General features: G+C 45.4%; 1 protein-coding gene across 6 annotated transcripts in view; it reads right to left on the bottom strand.

The window, feature by feature from the left end:
- The window catches only part of MBNL2 (muscleblind-like splicing regulator 2), a 150626-nt gene that overhangs the window by 87879 nt on the left and 37135 nt on the right, over window positions 1-25612 (bottom strand). For all 6 annotated transcript variants that reach the window (XM_004680062.2, XM_012723226.1, XM_004680063.2 and 3 more), the window contains exon 2: window positions 11954-12727. In XM_004680062.2, coding sequence (XP_004680119.1) covers window positions 11954-12127 — 174 coding nt within the window. In that variant the 5' untranslated portion in view covers window positions 12128-12727. The remainder of the gene's footprint in view (window positions 1-11953; window positions 12728-25612) is intronic.

Raw genomic sequence — 25612 nt, forward strand, 5'->3', positions numbered from 1 at the left:
CTTACTCAACCCCAGATTATAAGCAAGTTTTGTTTTTTTTTTTAAGAATGAGAAATGCTTCGGTAAGATGATCACTATCTAAATGAAATATAAACAGGCCTCAAGTTGAATGTAGTCATTTTGTTTTGCTTTAACTAGGTTAAAGCCTCTGAGTCATTCTCCTTTCCTCTTTCTCCTGCCAACATCTCATCGTCTACAAGGCTTAATACTTATTATAGATCTACAACCTCAGTCCTAAGCAATGACTCTTGGTTATAGCTCCACAATGTTGGCTGATCAGGCTAGCTGGCTAGGTAAAGTTGATTGTAAATAAATTATGTGAATATCGTCTCACTTCCTGAAGCCCAGAGGTGGGTGCTCAGAAGGAGGTCCTGCTTCTGACTTTTGGTTTTCTTCTTCTTGATCTTGACAGTGTTAAGAAAGAGCATTCACACTAATCTTTGAATCAGAGGGAACTGAATCAAAGCGAGTACAAAGAATATGCTATTTGATATGAGTAGGTTGGTTCACAGGAGACTGTTAACAGGTGAAGTATGTCTTAGCCATGCGCCCCCAGAATAACCCTGGTTCCTCCATCCTTGGGGTAAGCCCCCTGCTGGGGTGCAGCCCTTGGCATTTGAATGCCAGCTGCCTCGTGTTTTTGTGCTATGAAACAAACATGCTCTAAATCTCAAGTTCTCTCATCAGGCTCCGCCCCTCCCCACCAAAGAAAATTAGTTTATTTGATGGATTAATAATCTCCATTTGCTGAAAGAGGCTCCAGGAGCCTCTTAGGTCTTCTCAGTTAATAGGTGGACCTACAGTGACTTCCAGGGGGCAAAGACTTTGCTGTGTGTATTACTCAAAGGACTGAGTCCTACAGTGAGGGTTTCAGGTCACGTAGCAGGATGGTAGGCTCTCACCTTTGAATTTTATGGATCAATACTATTGCATAAGAATAATGGGAAACAGAGTTGCCCATATTAAAGAAAAGTGAATAGTCAAACACTTAGCTAAAACTATCACTTTAGACACACACACAGATGCACACACAAAGGAATATTATGATAATCAGAAAAAACGCAAAGGAAACAATCTAGGAATAAAAGAGCAACATTTGAAAAATTTGCTTTTGTGAGGAAAAGTATTTCACACAGTCCCAGTCATGCAAGATGAGTAAGTTCTAGAGATCTGCTCTGCAACACTGTATTTACAGTTAACAATCTGTGTTGTGCTTTTAGACATTTATTAAGAGGGTAGATCTCATGGGAAGTGTTCTTATCATGATAAAAAACAAGACCAAAAAAATCAAATGCATTGCAGTGTCTTCATTTTCCAGTAGACTAGAGAAAACACCCAACACAAGACCTGTCTAGGATCAGGCTTTGGGAACCACTGAATTTTCCATGGTGCTGGAATATTCTGTGAACTTTAAAAGCTCTTAGCTGACACTTGTGGGCAAGTCCCCATGTGACCTGCCTATTCGCACATCCAGGAACACGAACATGACCTAGAAACACTTTTTGGGTTGTAATCCTAAGTTTATTTGTACAAAGCCTTTGACTTTGACAGGTAGCCAGAAAAGTGATTTAAATTTTCTTTGGTACAGTGATATTTAAAAGTGAAGGTTTGAAAGGTCTATTCAGGCACTTACACATATGACTGTGCACTTAGCAGCTGGCAAGTACCAAGATAGAACCACCAGATCCCTGCCTTTACAGCCTAATCTATAAGCAGAAACAGAAAACAAAGAAATGCATAGACAGATAATATCCCTTAGGATAAGTTCTGGTTGTGCTTTTGTGGTTAGATGTGTGACACTGAAGCAGCATGAAGACTCAAGTGAAATACTGAGACCTGCACTTATCTGTGGGAGAGCATTCTAGGTGGAGGGCCCAGCCAGTGCAATGGCTCTGAGGGTCAAAGAGACCAATGTGATGGGACCACAGAGGTAAGGGGGAGTCTGGCTGACTCCATGGAGCCAGGTAACATGGGGCATGAAGGAACTTGGGTTGTACACAGGAGATGGACATGTATTAGAAAGTCTATAACAAGAGACTGGCGAGACTTGGGACAGTCGTGGGAACTACTCTAGACTAGCTTAATAGTCCATGAGTCAGAATGGTGCTTTGGGGACTCATCACATAGGTGCTGAGGAGGGCTAAGATTTAGGATATCTTCTGAAGACAGAATAGGATTTGCTGATGGACTATGGTAACCATGAGAGATTCAGTTTCAAGATTTTTATTTAGTCAACCACTCAATCGGTATCATCTACTGATACTAGGTACCAGTAGGTTGAAGGGGGAATCCAGAATTTACCAGAATTTATCATCTACTGAGACTAGGTACCAGAGGTTGAAGGGGGGATCCAGAATTTATCATCTACTGAGACTAGATACCAGGGGAGCAGTAGGTTAAAGGAGGGGGGAGGAGTCCAGAATTTATCATCTACTGAGACTAGGTACCAGGGAAACAGTAGGTTAAAGGGGCGGGGGGATCCAGAACTTATTAGTAGACATATTAATTTGGGGATGTCACCTAAATATTCAGCTAGAAATGTTAAGTGGGCAGCTGAATACCTGAGTCTAGAGTTCGGGGCGGGGAGGGCACCAGGTCTGGAGCTAGAAATACAGGAATCTTCAGTGTATGGGAGATGTCTATGGCTATTGCATTTGTACAAGGTCATCTAGTATGTCCAGACTTTTGACAGCCAAGAACTAGTGCTACAACTGCTCTGAGGCAAGACTATGCCTGAAAGTTGTACAGAGTAAGGTGCGCTCCATGGGCATCAGCAAATGGAAGTAGCTGCACAAGGACCAAAGCTGGAGAGTTGCCAGCGTCTGAAGGTCAGGAGTGGTGGGGGAAGGTTCAGGAAGGGAGAGAGAGGAGCTGCGGGCAGTGAGGTAAGGGAAAAACCAGGATGTAAATCATGTAAGCGATGTGAACAAAGGCTCTCAAGGACGATTAAGAGCAGTTTATGAGTTCACTCTGCCCTCAATTTTCTGTCTCCATGGAAGTGGTAGATGCTGTTTCATTCCCAGTGTTGAGAGGCCCCTGTCACATGATCGATATTTGTTATTTTACAGGTCAAGTGAGGCCATCGAGAGCCTGAATCCATTCCGTAGATGTGTTTTGCTTAAACGTCAACATTATAACTGGTTGTCAAGATTTAGATATTTGGGAACTTCACAACTTGTACCTGTGGGTCTTTTAAAATATCCCCTGGCCCATGCACTCTTCAGTTAATTCTCTGCAGGCTGCGGTGTATCTTGGTCTCGCTAAGCATGAGCTGAGTCACTCATTCATTCTGCTTGTTGGTTCCTGCAGATTTGAGTCTGCGCCTCTAGGGAAAGGGGGTGAATGAATGAATGTACCATGAATGGATGAATGGGGGGAAGTAAATGACTGAATTTTAAAAAAATGTGTGAACAAATATATAGTGACGATGCCTCTGCAACCCGACTGGTGAAATGACAGGGCTCAGGTAGACGTTCTCAGCCCAAAGCTTTTCCTTCCAACCTTTGCTTCCTGTTTTACTATTGTATTAGAACACATCCTAACTAAAAGAAAAACCAAATTTCGAAGGAAAAACAAAGGATACAATCACAATGCTATATCCATTTTCAGAAAAATAGGATATTAAATAAGTCCTGTATCAGGATGAATGCTTCTTTTTCCTTTGGCTCTGGTAGGAAACAGCTTTATAAGAACAGCGACACAGATTAACAAAAGTTAGCATCACTGCCCAAGGCGAAGTGAACACTGAGCGAATGTAATTATTAAAGAGTATAATTAAAGTTAAAATGGATATTTTACTCCATTAATTTTTAGGGGGAAGTAAATTTAGTCATTTTTCTCTATGAATTATGTTTCATCTGTTCTTATACATTTGGATCCCAGTGTGCTGTGATCACAGAATTCCAGCTTGATGGTTTCTGCTCAGGACCCAGAGGAATGATCTCCCCGGTCAAGACCTGGCTGACGACGGTTCTTTGAGGGCAGTGTGATAGATGGATATGGAAAGCCAGTCTGAGCCCATGACATTACTGTGCTGGATTTCTGGTGTTTTCTAGGTTAAATATTGTTGCACTGGTTTGAATTGTGTCTCTTAAAAGTACATGGGAGTCTTATTCCCCAACCCCTCACAATGAGTTGATTTGGAAATAAGGTCACTGCAGATGTAATCATGGAGATGGATTGTTCCCTAACCAAATTCCACTGATGTCCTTGTACCAAGGGGAACTGCAGATGTAGACACAGAGGGAAGGCCATGGGAAGGGAGACACACAGAGACCTGAAGCTGGAGGCTGAGACTGGGGTTGTTCAGGCAAAGTCAAAGCACAGGTGGGCTTCCAGAAAGTGAAAGAAGCATCCATCTGTGGATAGATGGAGAATGGCCCTGTCTACCCCTGGGTTCTCTGGACTCCTGGCTTCCAGACTGTGGAGAGTACCAGCCACCCTCTCTATGCAGCACTCTGCTACAGCCATCCTAGGAAACTCACACAGATGAACATGTCTAACTGCTCATCTTAAATTGGGTTAGAATACTGCCAAAGGCACAGGTGGAAGCTGTGTCCCCAAGAAATGGCATTCGCCATACATAACAGGTATGTGTTATTCCTGAGTGAAACTCCAGAGAGATACAAACCTTCCTCGAGAATCCTCCTTCCCTTTTCACTAAATACACTGAAACTGACTCCACCAGCCCATAGACAGGTTTTCCTCTTGTTCTAGAAGCTAAAAATAGCTCTTTTCTTCCTTAGAATAGACTATCTTGAATATCTGGAAGCATTTGGGATTAATCTTGACGGTAGGCAAATTTGGAAAAATAACCAAAAAGTATCTCGAAATCCATGTGGTCTTCTTGTGCCCACTTTCATGTGTCCATGACCCTGTAGATGAGAGTTTCTTGACTTGCAGTTCATAGAAAGTTTTTAAGGGCAAATGTAAGACTCTAGAGATAGTTTGCGATAGTCCACAAGTATGGCGTATTTCTGGGCAAAGATTCCACAGGTCTGATTAACTCTTAAAGATATTTTACTTCCTTACCACCAGAACAAGCAACTGGAAACAAGCAACTGGAAGTGTTTACTACTCGGGGCACAACTAAGGTTTTTTGCTTAGGGGACAATATATGGGGACAAAGTGGGGGTGATGGCTTGAGGTAGCAGCAGGACACAGTGGATGGACTCAGATGGCCATGAATGTTCACACGGGATGCTGGGCAGGCAGCGGGAGCCGAAACGCTGGCCCAGAAATGGCACACACACTGATAGGGGATTCATCAGGAGTCGAATAAGTGAGTGCGCATACACTTTCGGAGTCGATCATTAAACCTGACCGAGGAAAGATCAATACTGAGTCTGGGATAGTATTCACGATAGGGAGCGAGGCAGCAGGAGAAGTAAAACAAGAACAGGAAGTTCAAGTGAAAAAAGAAGTAGGATTGTATCATGGCTGTGTCCAGTAGGAGAATTCTAAGAGACTGGCCAGGCTGGCCAAAGGAACCAGAGTGGCTAAAGAAAATGGTGAGCAGCCAGGCAAAGGAGTGTGGGGTCTGCAGATCACTGACGATTCTCAGTAAGTCCTCTGGAAAAGATGTGGGCTTCCTCATGCATTCTCTGAGCTGTTATGACTGCCTTTCTGGTGTGTGTCAACTACCACACTAGGCTTTGGGACACAAAGACACGTCACAAACAGTCTTATTTATGGGGTCCCTACTGGGTCACATACTGAGGGAGGCAGACTATTAGACAAAGGCCTGAACAGTCAAAGGAAAAAGAAGGGCCAGTGGTTAATCTGCCAGCAGGGCAGAAGTCAGATGATGGGGAAACGGATCTCGTCTGTAGGGATGACAATTGGGGGGTTCAAGAACTTTTAAAGTATGACCTTGTTCTGACTTATTCCAAACTCCTGAATCACACACTTTAGAATCTCTGTCTCTCTCTCTCTCACACACACACACACACACACACCAATACCTTGGACCCAAACCACTTCTGTTACTGAGATCTGTAAGTGATGGTACAATATTTGTATACAAATACAAAGATCAATACAGTGTGTGCCTTGCTTTCTCTCACAGTTTCTCTTTTTAAAATATTTAATTGTCTCATACCTAAACAGGTTAATTCCTGGGGGCTCTTATTTTAGAATGCATTTTGCACTCCAATATGCTGAACACAAGTGTTTTGAAGCACTTAGGAGTTTCAGCCTCACTACATTAGTGGTTTATTCTTAAAGCGAGTGAGGAGCAAACGATAGCACCGGCTCTGTAGTCCTGCTCAGCTGGGATCAGTCCCCTTCTCTGGCATTTGAAAGTGGGGACAACTGAGTGACTTAAAGTCCTCTTATCTCCGCTACTGATAAAGCTGACTGAATAATATTTATTATGCAGGTTGCTGGAAGGTACGTCATAGAGCCTGGCAGAGGTAGTCACTGTATCACTACAATCAGTTCTACTGCTAGCAAACAATTGAGATTATTTTCTAATCAGTGAAAAATTGGCATATACATTAAAAAAACACTGGAGCGATGTCTACAAAGATTTAGCCTCCATTTAAGAGCCTGGCAGCAAAGTGAAGGCCAAGGACTAATTAAGGCATATCCTGATACTTCTTTGCATACATTTTGAAGATCTGCCTAAAATGACCACTTCTCTACCACTTTTGGAAACTTCCATTCCTAAGTACAAATGCTAAAATTTGGGGGGGGGGCTATCAGTCAAGTTAGAGTAGCATCCTGTAAATAAATGAGAATAATCTACTTTTTCTTTTTTTTTAAGATTTATTTATTTATGCATACAGAACTGGGGTACAAGCCAGACGTGCAGGGACTGTGAGAGGATTTACCAGAGACAGAGTGGGGAGTAGAACAGGCCAGCTGAAAAGTACACTGCTGAGGGGAGCAGCGGGCAGGCCAGGAGAGGTCTGCTGCACCATGTGGGTCACCCCCGTGGCGGGGATCAAGCCTGTGATGAAGTGGCTTTAGCGTCTTAGGGCTGGGCTTTAACCCGCTGCGCCACCAGGGAGGACCCGAGAATAACCTGTTTTTTTATATTTTTGAAATTTGAAAAGGGAGCGTAATAACGGTAGTTTCTACATTGCATACAGCTTCAGAGAAAATCAAATGCTTGACTTGTCAATGTGCCAGTGTAGCCTGACATTTCCCGAGTCACACCTGTGTTTTACAGTTCCTGCCAGGGCATCCTGTTCTTAAAACCCTTTGGGCTAGAGAGCACTGGGCCACTGTACAGGTTGTGCCCTGCACAACTCCAGGGGGCACTGATCACACAGATGGTGATGAGAAATGCGTCCAAGGGTTCAGGGCACCTCTACAGCCCGATAGCCCCGAGAGGCTTCAAAGACTCTCTTGATGAACGGGTTCTACCATTTAACAAATATTCACAGGGTACTACCGTGCTCCAGACACTGTTCTATATCAAAACAGATGTAACCCCTCTCCACGTGGAGCTTGTAACTAGCAGAAAGGAGCAGGAAGACACAGAAACGTGAAACAAGTCAGTCTAGAGTATGTCAGATGCAGATGAACGAGTGCTCGGGAGAATAGTAAAGTGGATGATGAGTGAGTGGGAGCCAGCAGAGGGGAACTAGGACTTGAAATGAGACTGGCAGGAAAGCTTCCCTGATAAGTTGGCATTTTTGACGGGCGGCTGAAGGCAGTGAAGGAACAAACTGTTCTTATGACTGAAACAAGAATGTTCCAGGTAGAGCACAGAGCAAGTGCATAGGTCCTGGGCTGGAAGCCTGCTTATGTATTAGGGGGTAGGAAGAGACAGTGGCTGCAGGGGTGGGGGCCGTGGAGGAGGGGACAGTGTATGTGGGGTGGGGGGGACGCGGGCAGACCTTTCAGGGTCCAGCCAGCTTCGGCAGGGACTGGGCTTTACTGGGGTGCGGTGAGACCCACAGGGATCCCTGAATAGAAGGACAATACATGGCCTAGGTTTTAAACATTCACACTGTTGGGCCCTCCCTGGTGGCACAGCAGGTTAGAGCGCAGCACTAAAAAGCTAAAGCCACTGCAGCATGAGTTTGATCCCCGCCCTGGAGGTGACCCACATGGCGCGGCAGACCTCTCTTGACCAGCCCGCTGCTCCCCTCAGCACTGCACTTCATTGATCTGCCTGTTCTGCTCCCCACTCTGTCTCTGGTGAATCCTCTTGCCACCCCTGCACCTCTGGCCTGTACCCCAGTTCTGTATGCACAAATAAATAAATCTTTATTCAAAAGTTTATGCCATAGATGAAATATTCCACCAAAGTGGGAAAGCTGAAACTTTTTGTCTCAATAAGTGTTAAAGCCAGTTCACTTCCAATCCCTCTACATGCTTCCACTCATAAAACAACCTAGGTGAATTCCAACCGGTGACAGGATAGAGAATCTGAGAAAACAAAATTTTAGGTTTCTCCACGGTGAGAGGGAAATGTCTTTAAGAATTATAATGATGCGGGCATGGGGTTAGCTTGGTCAAAGCCTTAGTGCCAGGGAAGTCGGCTGTCAGAGAGCAAGTTTTATTTGCCAGATTAACCTAACTTGCAGAACACTGTGTTCTGGAATGTAATCTGGGTTTCCTGAAAAGATTTAAACATCTCCACTGTTGATAATCATGCTGTAATTAAGAAAGCTCACACGGGCAGACTCACATGCTCGCCTGCTTAGTAGTTTCATATAAAATGCAATAAGGTACCAGTTGTGAATAAAATGCAAACATCACTGTAAGAATGTTGCTTTTTCTGGAACATCTTTTATCAAAGTATTTATATATGGACAACTCTCTTGCCAAAGCCCTCGCTCAGGCAAATCTTTTTTCCAAACACCCACACATTTGTTTAGTATGTACTTAGGGATGTTTTCCTCATGTATACAAATTAACTCATCACAAAAACAAACAGGAATGATCTCAGGCTCACAATTGACTTGTCTTTGCATTGATAGGCCAACACAGATTCCTTCTGTATATTAAATAAAATCACTCCACAGTGATTACAGAAACTATTGGGAATAAGTAACAACAAAAAGATGTCTGCCTTCATCTGGATTTCAGTTAATGCCATGACCAGCTTGCATCACCAAGCAATTATCACTCACAGAGGAAAAGGACTGGCCCGTGTTAAGAACCTGATGCTTTAAGAGTAAGACATGTCTGTCTGGGCAGCCAATCGTCAAAGCCGACGGCTGTGCTGGGCTCTTGTCCAGTCCTCAGCCAGGACAGCCTGGGGCTCCCCTGGTGTGGCACCAGCCCACTGGCCTTCACAGTAAGCATATACACCAGGAATTACACATTTCCTCTTCCATAACATCATTGATTTATACCAATGAGATTTACCACCTACTGTCCCAAACGATGCCATTGGCTGTGCCAGCCAGGGCCCTTGCCAGCCCTGGCAAATCAGACCTTCACGTCCTAGCCCTGGGTTGCAGACCGATTCCCTTTCGAAATAAGTCAAATACCTCATCCTCAGCATTATCATCTTTTTCCTTTTTCGCTACTCTATGTGGATGCCTATTTTATTAGCCAGGTGCTGTGGAGATTCGGGGGCAGTGGCTCAGCTCTGGGCACACTGCACCCAGAATCATGTTCCTTGGCCGGTAGCCTCTTATGATGAATAAAGACAGGTTAAACAATCCGCCCCAAGTTGGAAAGTGGTTGGACAGGGATTCAGACCCAGATCTGTCTTCTTTTTGCACCTGTGGGCAATTTTTGCATCCTTTTCTGTTTGACAGCTTTTTAAAATACGTATTATCACACTCCAATGAAATAACCTGGAAATTTGTAATTCTAAAGAAGACAACAGATAATTTAAGGCAATATTTAGCTATCTTTCTACCCCTGAAAATGGTTGTGATAAACATGTGACTTCTCAAGCTTCCCTTCTGGACAGTGTTCCTGATTCTCAGGTTTCGTTGTTGTTTCCACACTAACTGTCCTTAATCCTTCCCCCATGGGTTGGGATTCGCAAACTGTGGTCCCGATGAGTCCACAGATAGCTAATGAGTTATCCGGCCTGAGAGTCATTTTCTTGTTGACAAATCAAGAGCTACGTGGCCTGCATAGGAGGAAAATAACTATTTCTCTGACTAGCGTACAAAGAATAAAAAGTTTTGTGAAACTTCTTAAAATGTTGGATGGATATGAAATATCCAACCAGAGGTGGCTTGGGTTAATAAAATGAAGAGATAGGGATAATCTGGAAAATGAATTCTTGCCTCCGATTTCTTTCTGGACCTTAGCACTTTTATGCTCTAATTTTTAATCAACACCGCTTTCTACTGTTGAGTAATCGTGGATGCAAATATATTTAACTTGTTTGACCAAAAGCAAAATAAAACTGATACAAAAATATATCTTGGAGCTTATATCAACTGTGATGTATACACTGCTATATTTCTGTGTAAAAAAATAATTCTGTGAAAGAAAAAAAATCATCATTCTGGCCCTCCCTGGTGGCGCAGCGGGTTAAAGCACTGCATTAAGAAGCTTAAGTCATTTCCACATGAGTTCGATTCCCGCCTGCCCCGGAGGAGATCCACATGGCGCGGCAGACCTCTGTTGACCAGCCCGCTGCTCCCCTCAGCACTGCACTTCATTGATCTGCCTGTTCTGCTCCCCACTCTGTCCCTGGTGAATCCTCTCACCCTCTGCATCTCTGGCCTGTACCCCAGTCCTGTATAAATAAATAAATCTTTAAAAAAAAAATCATCATTCTATGTAAAACCTCAAATTTTTGTAACGAGGTATAAAATAGGAGTGGTTATTAGTAAATAACGAATCTAGGTTTTTAAATTTTAATTTTTAAAAGACTTCTGTTGGGTTATAAATACGTTGTTCTGCTTTTAGTGTACTGACAAACTTTCTTTTAATGCAGACTTAAATACATGATTTAAAGTCAGAAAATTTGAGTTACATCTTATAAGAAATCATATTTTTACTTAAGATGAAACTTTTTCCCAAAACAAAACCCGGTTCCTTCAATATCCCAAAGAGAGTAAGGTCCCCATTTTGTAAACTCAACACTATGATTTCCCAAATCATAGATCACTCATTTTTAGTTTATTTTCGTGAAGTTTTGCAGAGATGTAAATATTAAGCTCTTTTTTAGCTAAGCAAATGACTGATCTTATGACGATCTCCTACACAATCTAGGATTCTAAGAATCATAATTTTAGGGCTACACAGACCTCAAAGAATTATGGGCTTAGTCACTCCCACCTCCTTCCATCAACCTTTCATCCTACAATCATCCTATTCTTGAAGACCAAGCTCCACCCAGCTCAGCAGACAAGTCAAGTGCCATAGCCTCCACACACACACACCTCAGAGAGTCCACCGGAAGACACCTCTGTCTCCCTTAGGCCCACAGGAGCCCCTCTTTCTTGTCCCACATTCGCTGTACCTATCACCTGTTACATTAACCGGCACATAGTAGGTTATCAGAGCATAGTGACTGAATGTGGGCTTAATAATTTGTGAGTCATGACAGAACTTTGAAATTGTCGGTGAATGAAAAACATGTTAAGAAGAATTTTACAAAGCCCTTGGTCCAGAAAATAAGCCACAGGAGTTGAAAATTCTTCAAGAGGTGAATCAGAGTCAGTGACACACAGAAGTGACATATTCAATGTCTTCACCTTTATATAACCTCCGGAAGATCAAACGTTAATAAAATATTTATCTTCAGTTGTCACAAGCCAGACTTTGATTTAAAACTCTTGGGTACACGAATGTCATGCCAGACCAAAAATATATCATCATGTATTTTTAATTGAAACATGGATCTGTAAAAAATTTATGTATATGCCTGATATGAAAATATTTGAGAATCTCTTGGCAGTCACCCAAACAAAAAAAAATCTAAAAATAATTGTTAAAGTTCGTTAAAATTCCAACAAAAAGCATTTTGTTCGAAAATTCAATAGAGCATTGACATGCCACATAAAATGCATTATCTTACCTTTAGAGAATCAAAGCAGGCAATTACTCTTCCATTCTCAACCTGGCAACTTTTGGGTGGGTGAGCAAATTTGCATTCCTCATCAGAGCGTGAGCATGTTCCTCTTTGGAACTGTCTGCAGACTTCCAATGTCAGCCACTTTGTATCTCTGACCGGGGCTACGTTCAAAGCCATTATGATTAAGTGATTTGGATTCTGTTGTTTCCTGTTAAATGGTGAAATCAATCCAAGTTCCAATGACTCCTCAAACTATTGTGGTGGGAAATCCCACATGTAAGTCTGAAGGTAAGTGATAAATTGCTTAATGAAGTCCAACCCAGGAGAGAGAGTAAGGAGAGAATTTATCAGCAGGCGGTCACTCATCAATCAAGAGGCCCCACCTGAAGACTGTGTGTCGCCATAAAAGCACGCTCAGTGTCATCTCTGGCTGTAAAGTCGAGTCTCTTGACTGGTTTGCAGACACACCTGTTTTTAATAAAGTGACTTCAATATCATAGCACTCCTCAGGAGAATATTTAGTTCTGATGCTCACAGTTATCGAAGCTCTTGGAAAATTAGTCACTTAGATGTTCAGCTCTGAGGATTTCTTTCCCCCTTCTACCTTTTTAAATTCTGAAATCAAGCAATTGGCAAAGTCAGACAACTGAGGTATCTTCATCCACGTACAGGTCAGGGTCACATGTGGATGACAGGAAAACCAGGTTCGAACACAAATTTTCCAGGCTGCAGTCTCCAGCAGAGGGGACTTCACACAGGCACTTTTAAATCATGAACCTAGGAGACAAAAATAAAATATCATCTTACACCTTGCAAAGGAATCAATGCTATAGCAAATGATTGAGCAAGTTATCTAGAATTTGCAAAAGTGAGGTTCAGAGCTTTGAACTTTGCAGAGAGAGGAAAGTTAGAGAAAGAGAACTCTGCAGCAGAATTGCAGAAATGAACTAGGCAGAAGTCCAAATGTGAGGGATGACTCAAATGGATGAGTGTGGCAGACACAATAATTAGGCATTCCGAAACAATTCAATCTAATGTGCTTAATCGCCAAAACAGTGTATTAGAACTCTGGCTTCCAATTAATTTTACATTTAGGCCATTGATTTTATTGTTGGAAATGCTACAAACAATTATTTGGGCTGTGCCTCTCCAATATAATAAAGATATCATTATTTTGGATGAAATATGGGCTCCATGTTTTTTCCCCATATAAGTCACTAAAATAAAATTCAATAAAATAAAGCTCAGCTATGAGCTTTTTCAGTAATATCTGTTACACTCAGCTCCACTCATTTCTGAAAGCATTTTGTAATAAAAGAATACATTTTCTTAAAGAAAACTTGGAAAAGTAAACCCAAGGATTCTTTAATTTTCCCAACATTAGAAATTCCTTGTTTTTCAATGTCCACCCTACTCCCAAATAGAGGTGAATATTTCGCATCAAGTAGACCCCAATGAATTTTCTATGCTAATATTTAAAAGTTAGATTATCTAGTACTCAATCTACTGAGAAGAGCCTCTTCTGTGTGTGTATGTGTGCTTTCTGGGAAAAGAAGAAAGTTCGTTGTTTTTAAATTGTGTATGTGCACTGTGTGCGGCTGGCTTTCACCATATAATTTTTGTAATATCCTTTCTTTCCATAGAGATTTGAACTTAGATAACAAGTCTCCTGATTTTGTTCACACGGCTTTTCTACTTTCTCTTTAATGTTATTACTTGCTTCACGTTAATCTTCCAAACCACACTGCCACACTGTAAGCACTCAGTGGGTAAATACTATTCTGCATTTTTCATTTCTGAATCCCTAGGATCTTAGTCACAGCATCTATTAGGTCCTCAAAACTAAGTACTGGCTGATTTTACAGATGATCAGCTGCCAGACTACTTGAGTGAATGCCAGTCAGTTTTAGTTACATTCAGTTTCATTTCTAACTGGATCATCAGAGCAACAAAATGGCCTGTTCTATGGGACCCTGAAGTTGAATCTTATAGCAACAATGAAAATGTAATGAATAGATTCAGATTTCAAAAGCAGCATACTGAGTTTCTTCTAAGATTCAAGGATTATGAAATCATTGAAGCATTAACATTTGACATTATTGGGTCAAGCACTTGTAAGAGACTAAATGCCAGAAGTTAAACATTTTCATAAATGTATACACCCCAAGTTACACTACATATTTGCTTAGATTTGATGACCTTGTAAAAAATATTCACAAAGAACCTACAGGAGACTGGAAGTCTTTAAAATAAGTAGAGAGAATCATTCCTGAGTGGCTCACAAATGTTACCTGAAAAAGCAGGTCTCATCATCAATTATGTTTAGTCAACTGCAGGTAAACCAAGCTGAATAGGTTTCCTTCATAGTGCTTCTTCAGCCTCAAATGAATTTCTAACGGGATGATCAGCAAAGCTACATCCCAAGCTTAAATGACATTGGGACATTTATTTAACAGAACATCTCTTGGAACTAGTGGGAAATGTGACTTCATCCCTCTTCTTTTACTCGTTAGTAGAAGTGTTTTAGAGCATTATAATTGTACATGCATTTAAGGAAACTGGCAACCTCGAAAGCTATGACACATACCTAACTTCAATTGTAAACTCTTTGAGGAGGCAGGCAGGCTCCTACTTGTCTGTTTGGCACCTCTGTGTTCCAAGCAGCTCACATCAAGTAGCCTCAGTTAGGGAGTTTAAGAAGATGAGTTTAATAACCAAATTTACTCTGGGTCAGGTTTCACAGACCAGCCTGGACCTGCACCCTCATTACCTCAACCCCCACCTGTAACTCCCTTGGAGAACAAAGGAGGAGAGAAGCCAGGCAGGGGAAACATTCCTGCCTATGTTTTAAGTGGTGCGGAGGTGCTAACAAGAAGGAGATTTTCATGAATGGACTGGGCATAACTAAAAGATTTTTTCAAATGTTTTATAGAGCCCCTGAGACCTCTGGACCAGGGTCCAAGGAAGTTAGAGGGCAAGAAAGATGCAGGAGATAGCAGAGAATCTGCCAACGGTTCATGTGTAGGGAAACAGGTCCACATATGCACGTATGCTCACAGGGCTGAATGAATAATTACTCAAGCATTCCTGAAAACCACATGCGGAAGGCAGAAACAACGCTCTGAAGCCAGCTCAGTGAATGATATATGCTAAGTCTCAAACTACATACCCCCATTTCTAGTAACAGTGAAAATCCAACTTTCACTGCAGTGAAAATTCAGACATGCAGACTTCCTCAAGATAGACTTACTTTTTAAAATAGAGAAGGGTAAGTGTCCTAGTCAAAGACATTCCAGAAGGAAAAATAGGTATGCCGTGTTGACCAGGTTACCCAGACTCTCAAAAATCCACTTTCTCCCATTTTGTCTGTTTCTATCTTAAAAATCAGAGAGCTACTATTACTAAAGACACCACCTGCCTTGGGTCGGCCACCATGACCTCCATCTTCTAGAGTGGGTGTAGAGGGGCAGTCTGGGAAGCAGGAGGAGAGACTTGAACTAGGTTATGGGAGGCGTCTAAGAATGGAGGTGTCTAAGAATGGAGGGTGGAGGATGAAGCCAAGAGTGGGGAAGACTGACTTTACTATGGTTCCCAAGGAACAAACTACACTAGTGACAACACAGAGACCCAAGCGCACACTGGATCTGCTGGACCGGAAGTTCCTGAGCGGAAGCTGATGGTTAGGGTTTCACTTTCCAATGCCTCCGTCACTACCTGGCCTCAGATGGCTCTTGGAAAGTGGGTACTGCCACCTAAGGAGCTAAGTTTAAAATGTTCACTTTATTCTAAATCAATTCAAATTTATCTGAAAAACTGAAGTGCAATACAGATGTAGGAAAACTTCACGCATGCTTGGACCAATGTGAGTTCATGAATTTACATTTTGGTTGTGAATTTCATGACAGCTACATTTTAGGTCGAGCATGTCCAATGAAAATTCAGCATTTAAATTGGGATGCGAGTGAAGAATAAACACTGATTTCGAGAACTAAGTTGAGAAGATAAGATGTGGCAATATCTCACTGACATTTGTCATATAGCGAACTGGTGATATTCTTAATATACTGGATTACAAGGTATTGTTCATCTCATCTGCTTCTTTTTAACCACAGAAACTGAGAATCATTTAGGTAGCACACATTTCCACTGGTAGTACTCTCTAGGGACTTTCATGTTTTTTCTACCAGTCAACACAGAACTTTCTGGAATAATGAAAATGATCTATTCCTGAGCATCTGTCTCTAGCCCTCATTTTGACGAGTTTCCGTCTCTTAAGACCTTGGGCAAGTCAATTTCTCTGGGATCCACTTTCTTCACTTGCAAATTGTTGACAATCTTATGTAAATTACATGGCAGGATTTCTGTCAGGCAGGGCAGCTTCTAGAAGAGACATAGCAAGGTGATGAAAGAGAAAATGTCTTGACCTTGTTTCTCTTTGCAGCAGTTTTCTGTGGAGACCAGAGAGCACCTGCTCCATCCACAGATTCTGAAAAAGGACAGTGCTTTCCAGATCAAAGAGCTGGCTGCAGGGGCTGCTTAAGGTGGGGCATGCCTTACTTCTCAGCCAAAGGGAATCCACAGAGAAGTTTCCCCAATTACACATCTATCGTGTTACTACTGAAGCCGGTTTTCTCCCTCCATCTGCTACCAACCAGAGTGAGTGAAACCCTGCAGGGCCACAGAGTGACCCAGGGTATGACATGTGGCCTAACTACATGGACAGTGTCAACTGGGGTCTACTTAGTTTGAAGGCTCGTTGGAAACATGGCTGCTGTGTCCATTCCCCAGTGCCCTGGGTGAGTGGGGTGGAGGGACAACATTTACTAGCTCACCTTCCCAGAAGGGCCTCTGTTCTAGCCTGTCTGTTTGGAGAGGGCAAACTTCTAATTTGCAAGTTGGTCCGCCATATGGCAGCACTGGCCCTGTCACTGCCTGGCAGCCTAAGCTCTTTGTCCTTGACCTGTTGGTCTTTGGCTTTGGCTTATCGTTCCTGGCACACAAAACTACAGAAATCCAGACCAGATTGGTGGAGATGAAGATGGCAGAAGAAGTTAGAAGGAAGACCTGGGTTAAGCCAAAGCCTCGTGACGGAGTGAAAGTGAGCCTGCCTGCGCCAGGACAGAGCAGTCAGGCAGGACCGAACCTGGAAGAATAAGGGTGTGAGTGCAGTCCCTGGAAACCTCTCCCTTCTTCTGCCAGATTCTGCTAGCAGAGACCTTTTGACCTCCCCTGTTTCTGTGCCCCCCCACATAAGTCGCTGCTTCTTCCCTATCTGGGAGATGGACTTTGAGATGGTAGCCGCCATGTCCTCAGATACTGGCTCCCGACCAACCCCGACTTCCTTCTGCCAACTCTTAGCTCTCCAGTTTTGGCTTATAAGCAACCATGAGCCAGACCCCTAAAACTCCCCCCAAACAGTCCTGATCCCATTTATCTTTTCTAGGAGAAACTGGTCTGCGCTGGGAAACATGGTTTCCTGCTCACATTATCTTTGTTTTTCCGTTCCGGTTTCTCCCAATGCTATGTCTGTGCTTCCATTCCTGCATTTTTTTTTTTTCTTATGCTTTTTATTTTCAACATCCCAATCGACCTCATCTTAATTACCTCCTTCCAATGCAGACCCTGGACAGAATTGTAATGTCATGCCCAGTTTTTCTCAACCTTTGTTGAAATTCCCCATTTCCCCATCCTCTTCAGACATTCCACGGCCTCATAGTCTCTCCTCTGCCTTACTAAGCTCCTGATAAGGGAGCAGATAGTCTGTCCTTTGAAGCCCTCAGTGATCTGCACCCCGAAGTGGTGCTGTCCGGACCCTTCTCATGCCCTTCTGATGACTTCTCTATACGTTATGTTTGTTTTGATAAAAAGAAAAAGCCACAGAGAACTTTAATAATGGCATGTATACCTCCTGTGTGCAGGGGGGCGCCCACTATCTGTAGCCTCTTTGAACACTGCCTGGTAGTAATTTTTCAGCAGACATCGTTATCCCTTACTTCGCAAGAACTGTAAATATTGATTTATCCACTGCCTTCCCACAGAATAAGCTCCTACAGGGCATGCTCCGTATGTAGAATAGACTCTCTCTGTTATTCCCAAATCCCTAGAGTTCAGCTCAGTTCAGCGCATGGTATGTAGAATATGCGCAACAAATGTTTGTTGAATGAACCCTTGATCCTTGTCCAACAAGCATCTGTATTTTAATGTGGACCAAAGTCTAAGCTACAAGAATAAGCCTCTGAACAGGGGTGTCAGTGTTACCCTGTGGCAAGTTTTGGCGCTTGTCACCAGTTGACCTGTAGATTGGGAGTGAGGGTGGGAGAGTGGGTGGGAGAGAGGGTGGGGGGCTGCCACAGGGATAAACTATTGGAGCTTCACAATCCAGAATCCCTGGTCCAGTCACTTCAAAGTGTAGTGCCATCAGCAGCAGCGGCCCCACCTCTAACCTGGTTAGAAACGCCGATTCTCAGGCCCAGAGGTAATGAATGCAAAACCCTGGCAGTGGGGGGACAGCAACCCATGTTTCACAGGCCCTCGGGCTCCCCCTGAAGAAAGACCATCAAGAAGCATTTCTTGCCCCTTCCTGCATGCCAGGCACCCAGCTGTCTGCTGAGGGGACACACATCCACCCTGGTTGGCCACAGGGTCTGGGGTTCCCTGACTCCATTAGAAACGATGTAGGAGGCTGCTGCGGGCTTCTAACTCCGGCTTCTGATCAATAAAAACAAAGCTAAACAGAGGACATCTGCGAATTTTGTTCTAGGTAAGACCTCATTCTCTAAGAACTTTTGAAATAGACTAGCTCCTAGAATTTTTCAGGATGAAGCCGGCCTCGGGTAAGGGCGGGTGAGGCTTGGTTTGACAGCCCATGTCTGAGAGGACTATCTCAGGGGGTCGGTGGTCTCTGGGGCTAGCATCTCAGCTTATAGGGGCCTGCTTTCAAGGCCTGTCCTGCAGACAGAGCCAGTGGGAGAAAGACCAGGTCAGGGTATTAAGGCCTGATTCTCCTTCAAAGCAGAAGCAAGACTGAAGTTCAAAGATAAAACAACAGACTCTAGTGTTTCCTGAAATGCCAAAGGGCTTGCTGTTCAGCCGCACCCAACCATCCCAAGCTATTTTTAGGACTTTAACTTCCACGACACATCATTTTTCAAAATACATTTAGAATTCTGCCAAGATTTGTCCAGAAGCGGTGACTTCTGACTACACAAAAGAATTCACTGCTCATCTTCTTTTACAGAAGCTCATGACCCAGCAGGGTGAGTTTGGGAAGCCTGGACGTTCCCTGAAGAGCTTGGGGGTAACCCCCTTCATCCCGTGTCCCCCAGATAAGGCCCAGGGGGTGGGGGGGCTGCTCCTTTTGCCACTGCTTTGTAGTTCGTTTATATGGATTTTTTTTTTTAAAGATTTATTTATTTGTGCACACAGAACTGGGGTACAGGCCAGAGGCTCAGGGGCGGTGAGAGGCTTCACCAGAGACAGAGTGGAGAGCAGAACAGGCAGATCGATGAGGTACACTGCTGAGGGGAGCAGCGGGTGGGTCAGGAGAGGTCTGCCACGCCCTGTGGTCACCTCCGGGGCAGGCGGGAATCGAACTCATGCAGAAGCGGCTTTAGATTTTCAGTGCTGTGCTTTAACCCGCTGCGCCACCAGGGAGGGCCCTATATAGATATTTTTGAAGGGAAAAACATCCATTGTGTCCGATCTTGATCTTGGGACAGAGGCTGATCAAAATCCAGGACTGCCTTACGGAGCTGTGCGACAGGCACACAGCACTACAGCTCACCTGGCCACCCATGGCCTTTCAGCTGTCTGCCAGACACGGGCCTCCTGGGGAGCTGATTAAAGGATCCCTGCAAAACAAACCGATTTCTGAGTCAGACAGTCAAGGACTCATTATCCACTAAGTAATTTATGGGACGCCTTTAATTTTATTTTGCATAAATCTAATTACAAGAAAGATACGATGGCTCCTGGAGTTTCCTAATTTCCAATTCTGCGAATCTTGGGGTTTCTGATTTTTAATTTTTAAGTTCTTAAGAAATAATTTGGTTAAATGCTGTTTCCTTCCGGTGAGCGGCTGGATGCTGCTGGCACTGCCCATCTCTATTTCTGGAGATGAAGTGAAAATAGCTTTCGGTGTCTTCTCGCCATGGAGCCCTGGCTCCCTGTGTCCTCAGCCCATGGAGGTGACACCTGGCAGGCGAGAGGCTGAGAGGAGCCTCCGGCTGGAGGGCCCGGCTGAGAGCCTCATGCCCTCTTGGAGTGGGTGTAACCCTGCCCAGCAGTCACAGCCCTGGGGAGGCGGCCTCTAACTGGAGCCTCTGCAGGACGCCACACAGACCAGTAAGATGCAGAAGAGGCCCTCTCTGGTGGCGCAAAGGGTTAGGACGCAGCACTGCCAGCTAGCTGCAGCCACTTCAGTGCAAGTTCGATCCCCAGCCCTGGAGGTGACCCACATGGCGCGGCAGACCTCTCCTGACCCGCCCGCTGCTCCCCTCAGCAGTGTACTTCGTCAGTCGGCCTGTTCTGCTCCCCACTCTTTCTCTGGTGACGCCTCTCACCGCCCCTGCACCTCTGGCCTGTACCCCAGTTCTGTATGCACAAATAAATAAACCTTTAAAAGAAAAAAAGAATGCAGAAGAGAGAGAGAGGCCTCTGGGTGAAAGGAAGAAAGAACCAAATTGACTTTTCAAAGAAAGGGAGGAGAGCAGTAAAAGTGAAAGTGTCCTTAAACATGGTTTTCGTTCTAGACACCTTTAAATTGGTTTCTTTTCAATTTACTGTTAGTAGAAATGAAATGGTGTTTTGCAACTTCTACATGGCTTCGGGGAAAGAACCCAATTTTCTCCTGTGGATTCTAGTCCCTTCTCTGCCCTGAAGGGTTGCATAATATTCCTTAGCTCTCCGAGCTGCTTGGAATTGGGGAATTAAAAACATCTAAACTATAAATACAGATGTTGCAAGCAAAATCTATTTAGTAGTGTATTTTCTTAAAGATTTATTTATTTATGCATACAGGAACTGGGGTACAAGTCAGAGGTGCAGGGGCTGTGAGAGGACTCACCAGAGATACAGTGGGGAGCAGAACAGGAAGACTGGCAAAATACACTGCTGAGGGGCGCAGCAGGCGAGACAGAAGAGGTCTGCTGCGCCATGTGGGTCACCTTCCTGGCCGGGGATCAAACTCGTGCTGAACTATAGCAGCCAACCTCGAAGTGCTGTGCTTTTAACCTGTTGCACCACCAGGGAGGGCCCTCAGTAGTATATTTTAAGGACTCGAGACAGTATCTAATCCTTATCAATATCAGCTTAGGCACCTTTGATCTTTATACCGACACATTTGTGCCCTCATGCACACACAGGGCAGGTGGGAATAACTCGTACTCACCTAGAGTCTTACATTTCTGTAGTCAAAGTATAGGTAAAAGAAATTGGGCCCTCCCAATTCACAGCACTATGAAGCTAAAGCCATTGCAGCATGAGTTTGATCCTGCCCTAGTGGTGACCACATGGTGCAGCAGACCTCTCCTGACCCGCCCGCTGCTCCCCTCAGCAGTGTACTTCCTTGATCTCCCTGTTCTGCTCCCCACTCTGTCTCTGGTGAATCCTCTCACCACCCTTGCACCTCTGGCCTGTACCCCAGTTATATATGCATAATAAATAAACCTTTAAAAAATAATTTACAGAAGTTCCTTCTATGAAGGTGGTACACGCCACGGGGAACTTGCTGGAATATCAGTTACATGAACCATTGACGCATGTTAAGCAAAGATTCACTCCAGGCACACATTCACTCTAAAAAGAGAAAGCAGACAGCAATATCCTCATTCCCCAGGAAACCACATTCTCTGCTCCTCCTTTCCCATACCTGTCCATGAGGGAAGAAACCCAAGTCACAGGGCGAGTCAGGTAAGTCCATGTTGCAGGGTAACAGTGCTAACAACGGGAAAGTCCCAAGTAAAGTGGAACAAAAATTTCATCAAATCCAGCTCTCCTCGTAACCCTTCCCCATTTCCAGTCCATCTGCATTGCCGTTTCTAGCAGAGGGCAGGAGAAGGAAACCCATCTTCAACGAGGAGAAATCTCTAGCTATACTTCTGTGCTGTAGACACATCTAATATACTCCACATGTATACGGGTTCAAATAATGTTTTTTCACTGTGTCTGTGTTTTCTATCGGAACATTTCTAATTCCGTTAGGAGATGGTCTCACTAGAATAAAAGCAATTATATTAGAGGCCATTTAAGGCTGACAGCACTTACCGGTTTCCTGGCTGTCCAGGACCCACAGGCTGCGGGCAGAGAGAAGGATTATCGAGCTGCAACTGACCTGGGATGCCCAGAGAAGCCTTTCAGAACCTCCATTTCCTCGTCTGGCCACCATCTCTGGTGGGGAGGATTGCTTTTCCCTTCTAGCATCCCCACCCACTGAAAGGCAGCAAAATTTACTTCTACCCCTCAAATTCCAGTCTCCCCCTTTTGGGCAAATATTGCAACATAACTTTTATTACCACCAAATGAAACTAATAAACAACCCAGTCAGCCCACACACACATTTTTTTTTTAAAATCAATACAGTGTCACCAGTGAAGTAATACTAACATATCAAAGGAACTAATTTCACATAAAGAGCAATGTGTATTTTACAACATCAGTGTGTAGGCACAAGTAAGGTGAGTCGAATGAAGTGGTCAGATGCTCACACCTCTGGTTAGGGGCCCTGTTGTGAATGTGACAGGTGCACTGTTAGGACAGACAAGCGGCCTCAAACTGCCCAGCTATCCCATAAAAGTTTCTGACAAGTCAGAGAACATTCCTGCCTCGACTTACACCATTGTTGTATATTTGAAATTTTCAGTTACATTAAGACTGTTCTGGCCCTCCATGGTGGCGCAACAGGTTAGGACGCAGCACTGCAAGCTGGCCGCAGCTGCCTCAGTGAAAGTTCGATCCCCGGCCCTGGAGGTGACCACATGGCGCGGCAGACCTCTCCTGACCCGCCTGCTGCTCCCCTCAGCAGTGTACTTTGTTGATCTGCCTGTTCCGCTCCCCACTCTGTCTCTGGTGAAGCCTCTCACCCCCTGCATCTCTGGCCTGCACCTTAGTTCTGTATGCATAAATAAATAAATCTTTAAAAAAAGACTTAAGAATATGAAAAAATTTAAACACTTTGGTAAGTATGAAAAATAAAGTGCAGAGAATGACCCAGAACACTACCGTCAGACTCTAAAATCGACATGAATGTCCAGTAGTTGCCTTCAAAGTTGTAAACCACAAGTCAGATTTTTAAGTCCATGGGAGCTATGTCCATGCTACGATGGCCAAATCCTCCACTCTACAACATGCCTCAGTCATGGGAAAACGCTCCTAAAATTTCCAAAGTGCACCTGAGGGCGTGATATTGTCGCCTTGAGCGTATGTTCTAGGGCTGAGTTGGCATCACTGTAGGCAGCCTCTGGTACGAAACAGCAGGGTCGTTAGTGTGGCAGGTACTGGGGAGCCCTGGAGGGCTCCAGACAAGACCCCCACAGAAGAACACTTGCTGGCAGCACCCCTCCTTGGACGTGCTGCAATTAGGGTGCCTCACGGGTGGTGACTTTGGTCGAGGGTGAATGCCATGGTTGGGAGGAAAGAAGAGACCAGGCCAAAAATTTCACTGCAGCAGAGGAAAGAGGAGAGCAATGCCAGACGATGGCTGAGGTGAGCTTGTGACTCTGGGGACTGAAGGTGGGAGCGAGCAGGACACCGAGGTCTGCTCTGGTGGAAGGATGTCAAGCTGGACACATGAGCTGAAAGTGGGGCGCAGAGCTGGAGGTCACTGTTGGGAAGACTATGACACTCAGAGCCCCGAGTGGCTAAAGTGGGGAGGCCGGGGGGACCAGACGAACAGTCACATCCGTGTCTGCATCCAGGAGGCTGGAGAGGGCCAAGAACCCTTTACTTGGGTATTCAGAGGAGACAGAAAGACAGGGGCAAGTGAAACACAGGAACAGGAGAGACAGAAGGCAGTTGGCATCACTGGTGCAGGGAGAGAGGTGTGGAGCTTCAAGACAGAGAAGCAGGCCTGAATGTTAGCGCCCCAGGAGGCTGCGGTCCTGGGGAGTGGAGCAGTGGCCAGATGCCAGAAGGGGAATCATGGCTGCCATGACCTGTCGTGTGGGAGTGGGGAAGAGACAGGGACGGAGACGGGGCCTCGGGCCTGGAGCTCTGTGGGGTGTGCGGTGACCCCACACACCAGGGAACAGCCAGAACCAGAGCGAGAATCCTCTGCTGCAGTGGGCTCTCCGAAGGCGGCAGGGCCGTGTCCCTGGGGAAGGTGCCCTCTGCGCACCTGTTTGCTCGGGGGTGAGTGGTAAGGATGCCACGTATGAGGCCCACAGGAGGGGAGGGGGGTTCTCTTTGTACTCCGAATGGAAGGAGAGAAGCTCCCCAGGAGCTTGGCAGGGTCAACTGGGAGCCAGAGGGCTGAGCTGGCCAGAGGAGACCCCCAAGGGGAGCAAGGCCACCAGCTGCAGCAGAGGCCCCTCCTGTGACCTGGAAGTTAGGTGGGCAGCAGGCCGGTGTCCAGCGCTCGGGTGGAGGCAGTGTTGGCCCAGGGCCCATGTCAGAGCTGCACCACGCGGCGGGCCAGGCCTCACAGAGTGTCCTGAGCTCAGGGAAAGCCCTGGGCGGGGCCAGGGAAGGAGAGAGAAAAGGGGGGACCACATGTCCCGGGAGACTCGTCCTGGGCGAGGGAGCACAACTGGTCCTGAAATGAGTGAGTACAGTTGCCTCACTTTCTTCATCGCCCAATGGCAGACCAGAGCAGCGTGCTGCCAGTTGCCAAGGTCAAGGCCTAGAGATGGAGCAACCGGTACTGACCAAAAGGTCTGGCTTACAGCGAGCAAGCAGAGGTGGTGGAAGCGGAGACGGGCTGAGGGCTGGTCTCCTCTGACCGCCGTCGCCCAGCCACCGAGAACGCCCTGCTAAGTGTGCGCGTGTGTGCACCTTGTGTCCGTGTGGGTGTGCACGCACAGCGTAAGGAACCTCAGCGCGGGCCCGGTGGGTGCTCCTGAGCAAGAGGACGGACCCGCCTCCGGGCTCAGCACTTACCACCACGTGTACTCTGAAATGTGGGCACAGGGAGGCCGCACATGAGGGCACCAGCGGCTGCAGGGAAGGAGCGGGAGGCACGGGCGTGGAAACGAGAAGGAAAAGTGGGTCTGGAGGGGAGTGGGGTGCAGTGCCCACCGACAGCTCTCCAGCAGTACCCCGCGGAGTCAGCATTCACCGGCCGGTAAGACCAGGTGCTGGCTCTTAACACACATTTGCTGAGGATCACCCGACTGTTATAGAGGGGCAGGTGACAAAGGTGAGAAAGGCTGGGGGTGCTGCCTGTGGCCGGGGCTAACCCGAGGAGGCAACTATAAAGTCAGCAGCTGAACTTACGCGGGGGCAGAGCGGGATTGCTAAGGCACTGGCGCTTTGCCAGCAAGATCACCGGGCCTGTTTCACCCTTCTCTCCAGTTTCATATCTTTAAACACAGATGACTTGTCAGTGTGTATGCCCTCCCCCCTTTCTCCATCCCATACATACATCTAACCCCGTAGGGAATGCACCGGCTCTGCCTTCCAATAAATCCAGAAGCCAGCCCCCTCACAGTGTGGACGGTGCCGTCACCT

This window comes from Condylura cristata, unplaced genomic scaffold (assembly GCF_000260355.1).
Source record: "Condylura cristata isolate star-nosed mole 26May11 unplaced genomic scaffold, ConCri1.0 scaffold00010, whole genome shotgun sequence".
Classification (NCBI taxonomy): domain Eukaryota; kingdom Metazoa; phylum Chordata; class Mammalia; order Eulipotyphla; family Talpidae; genus Condylura; species Condylura cristata.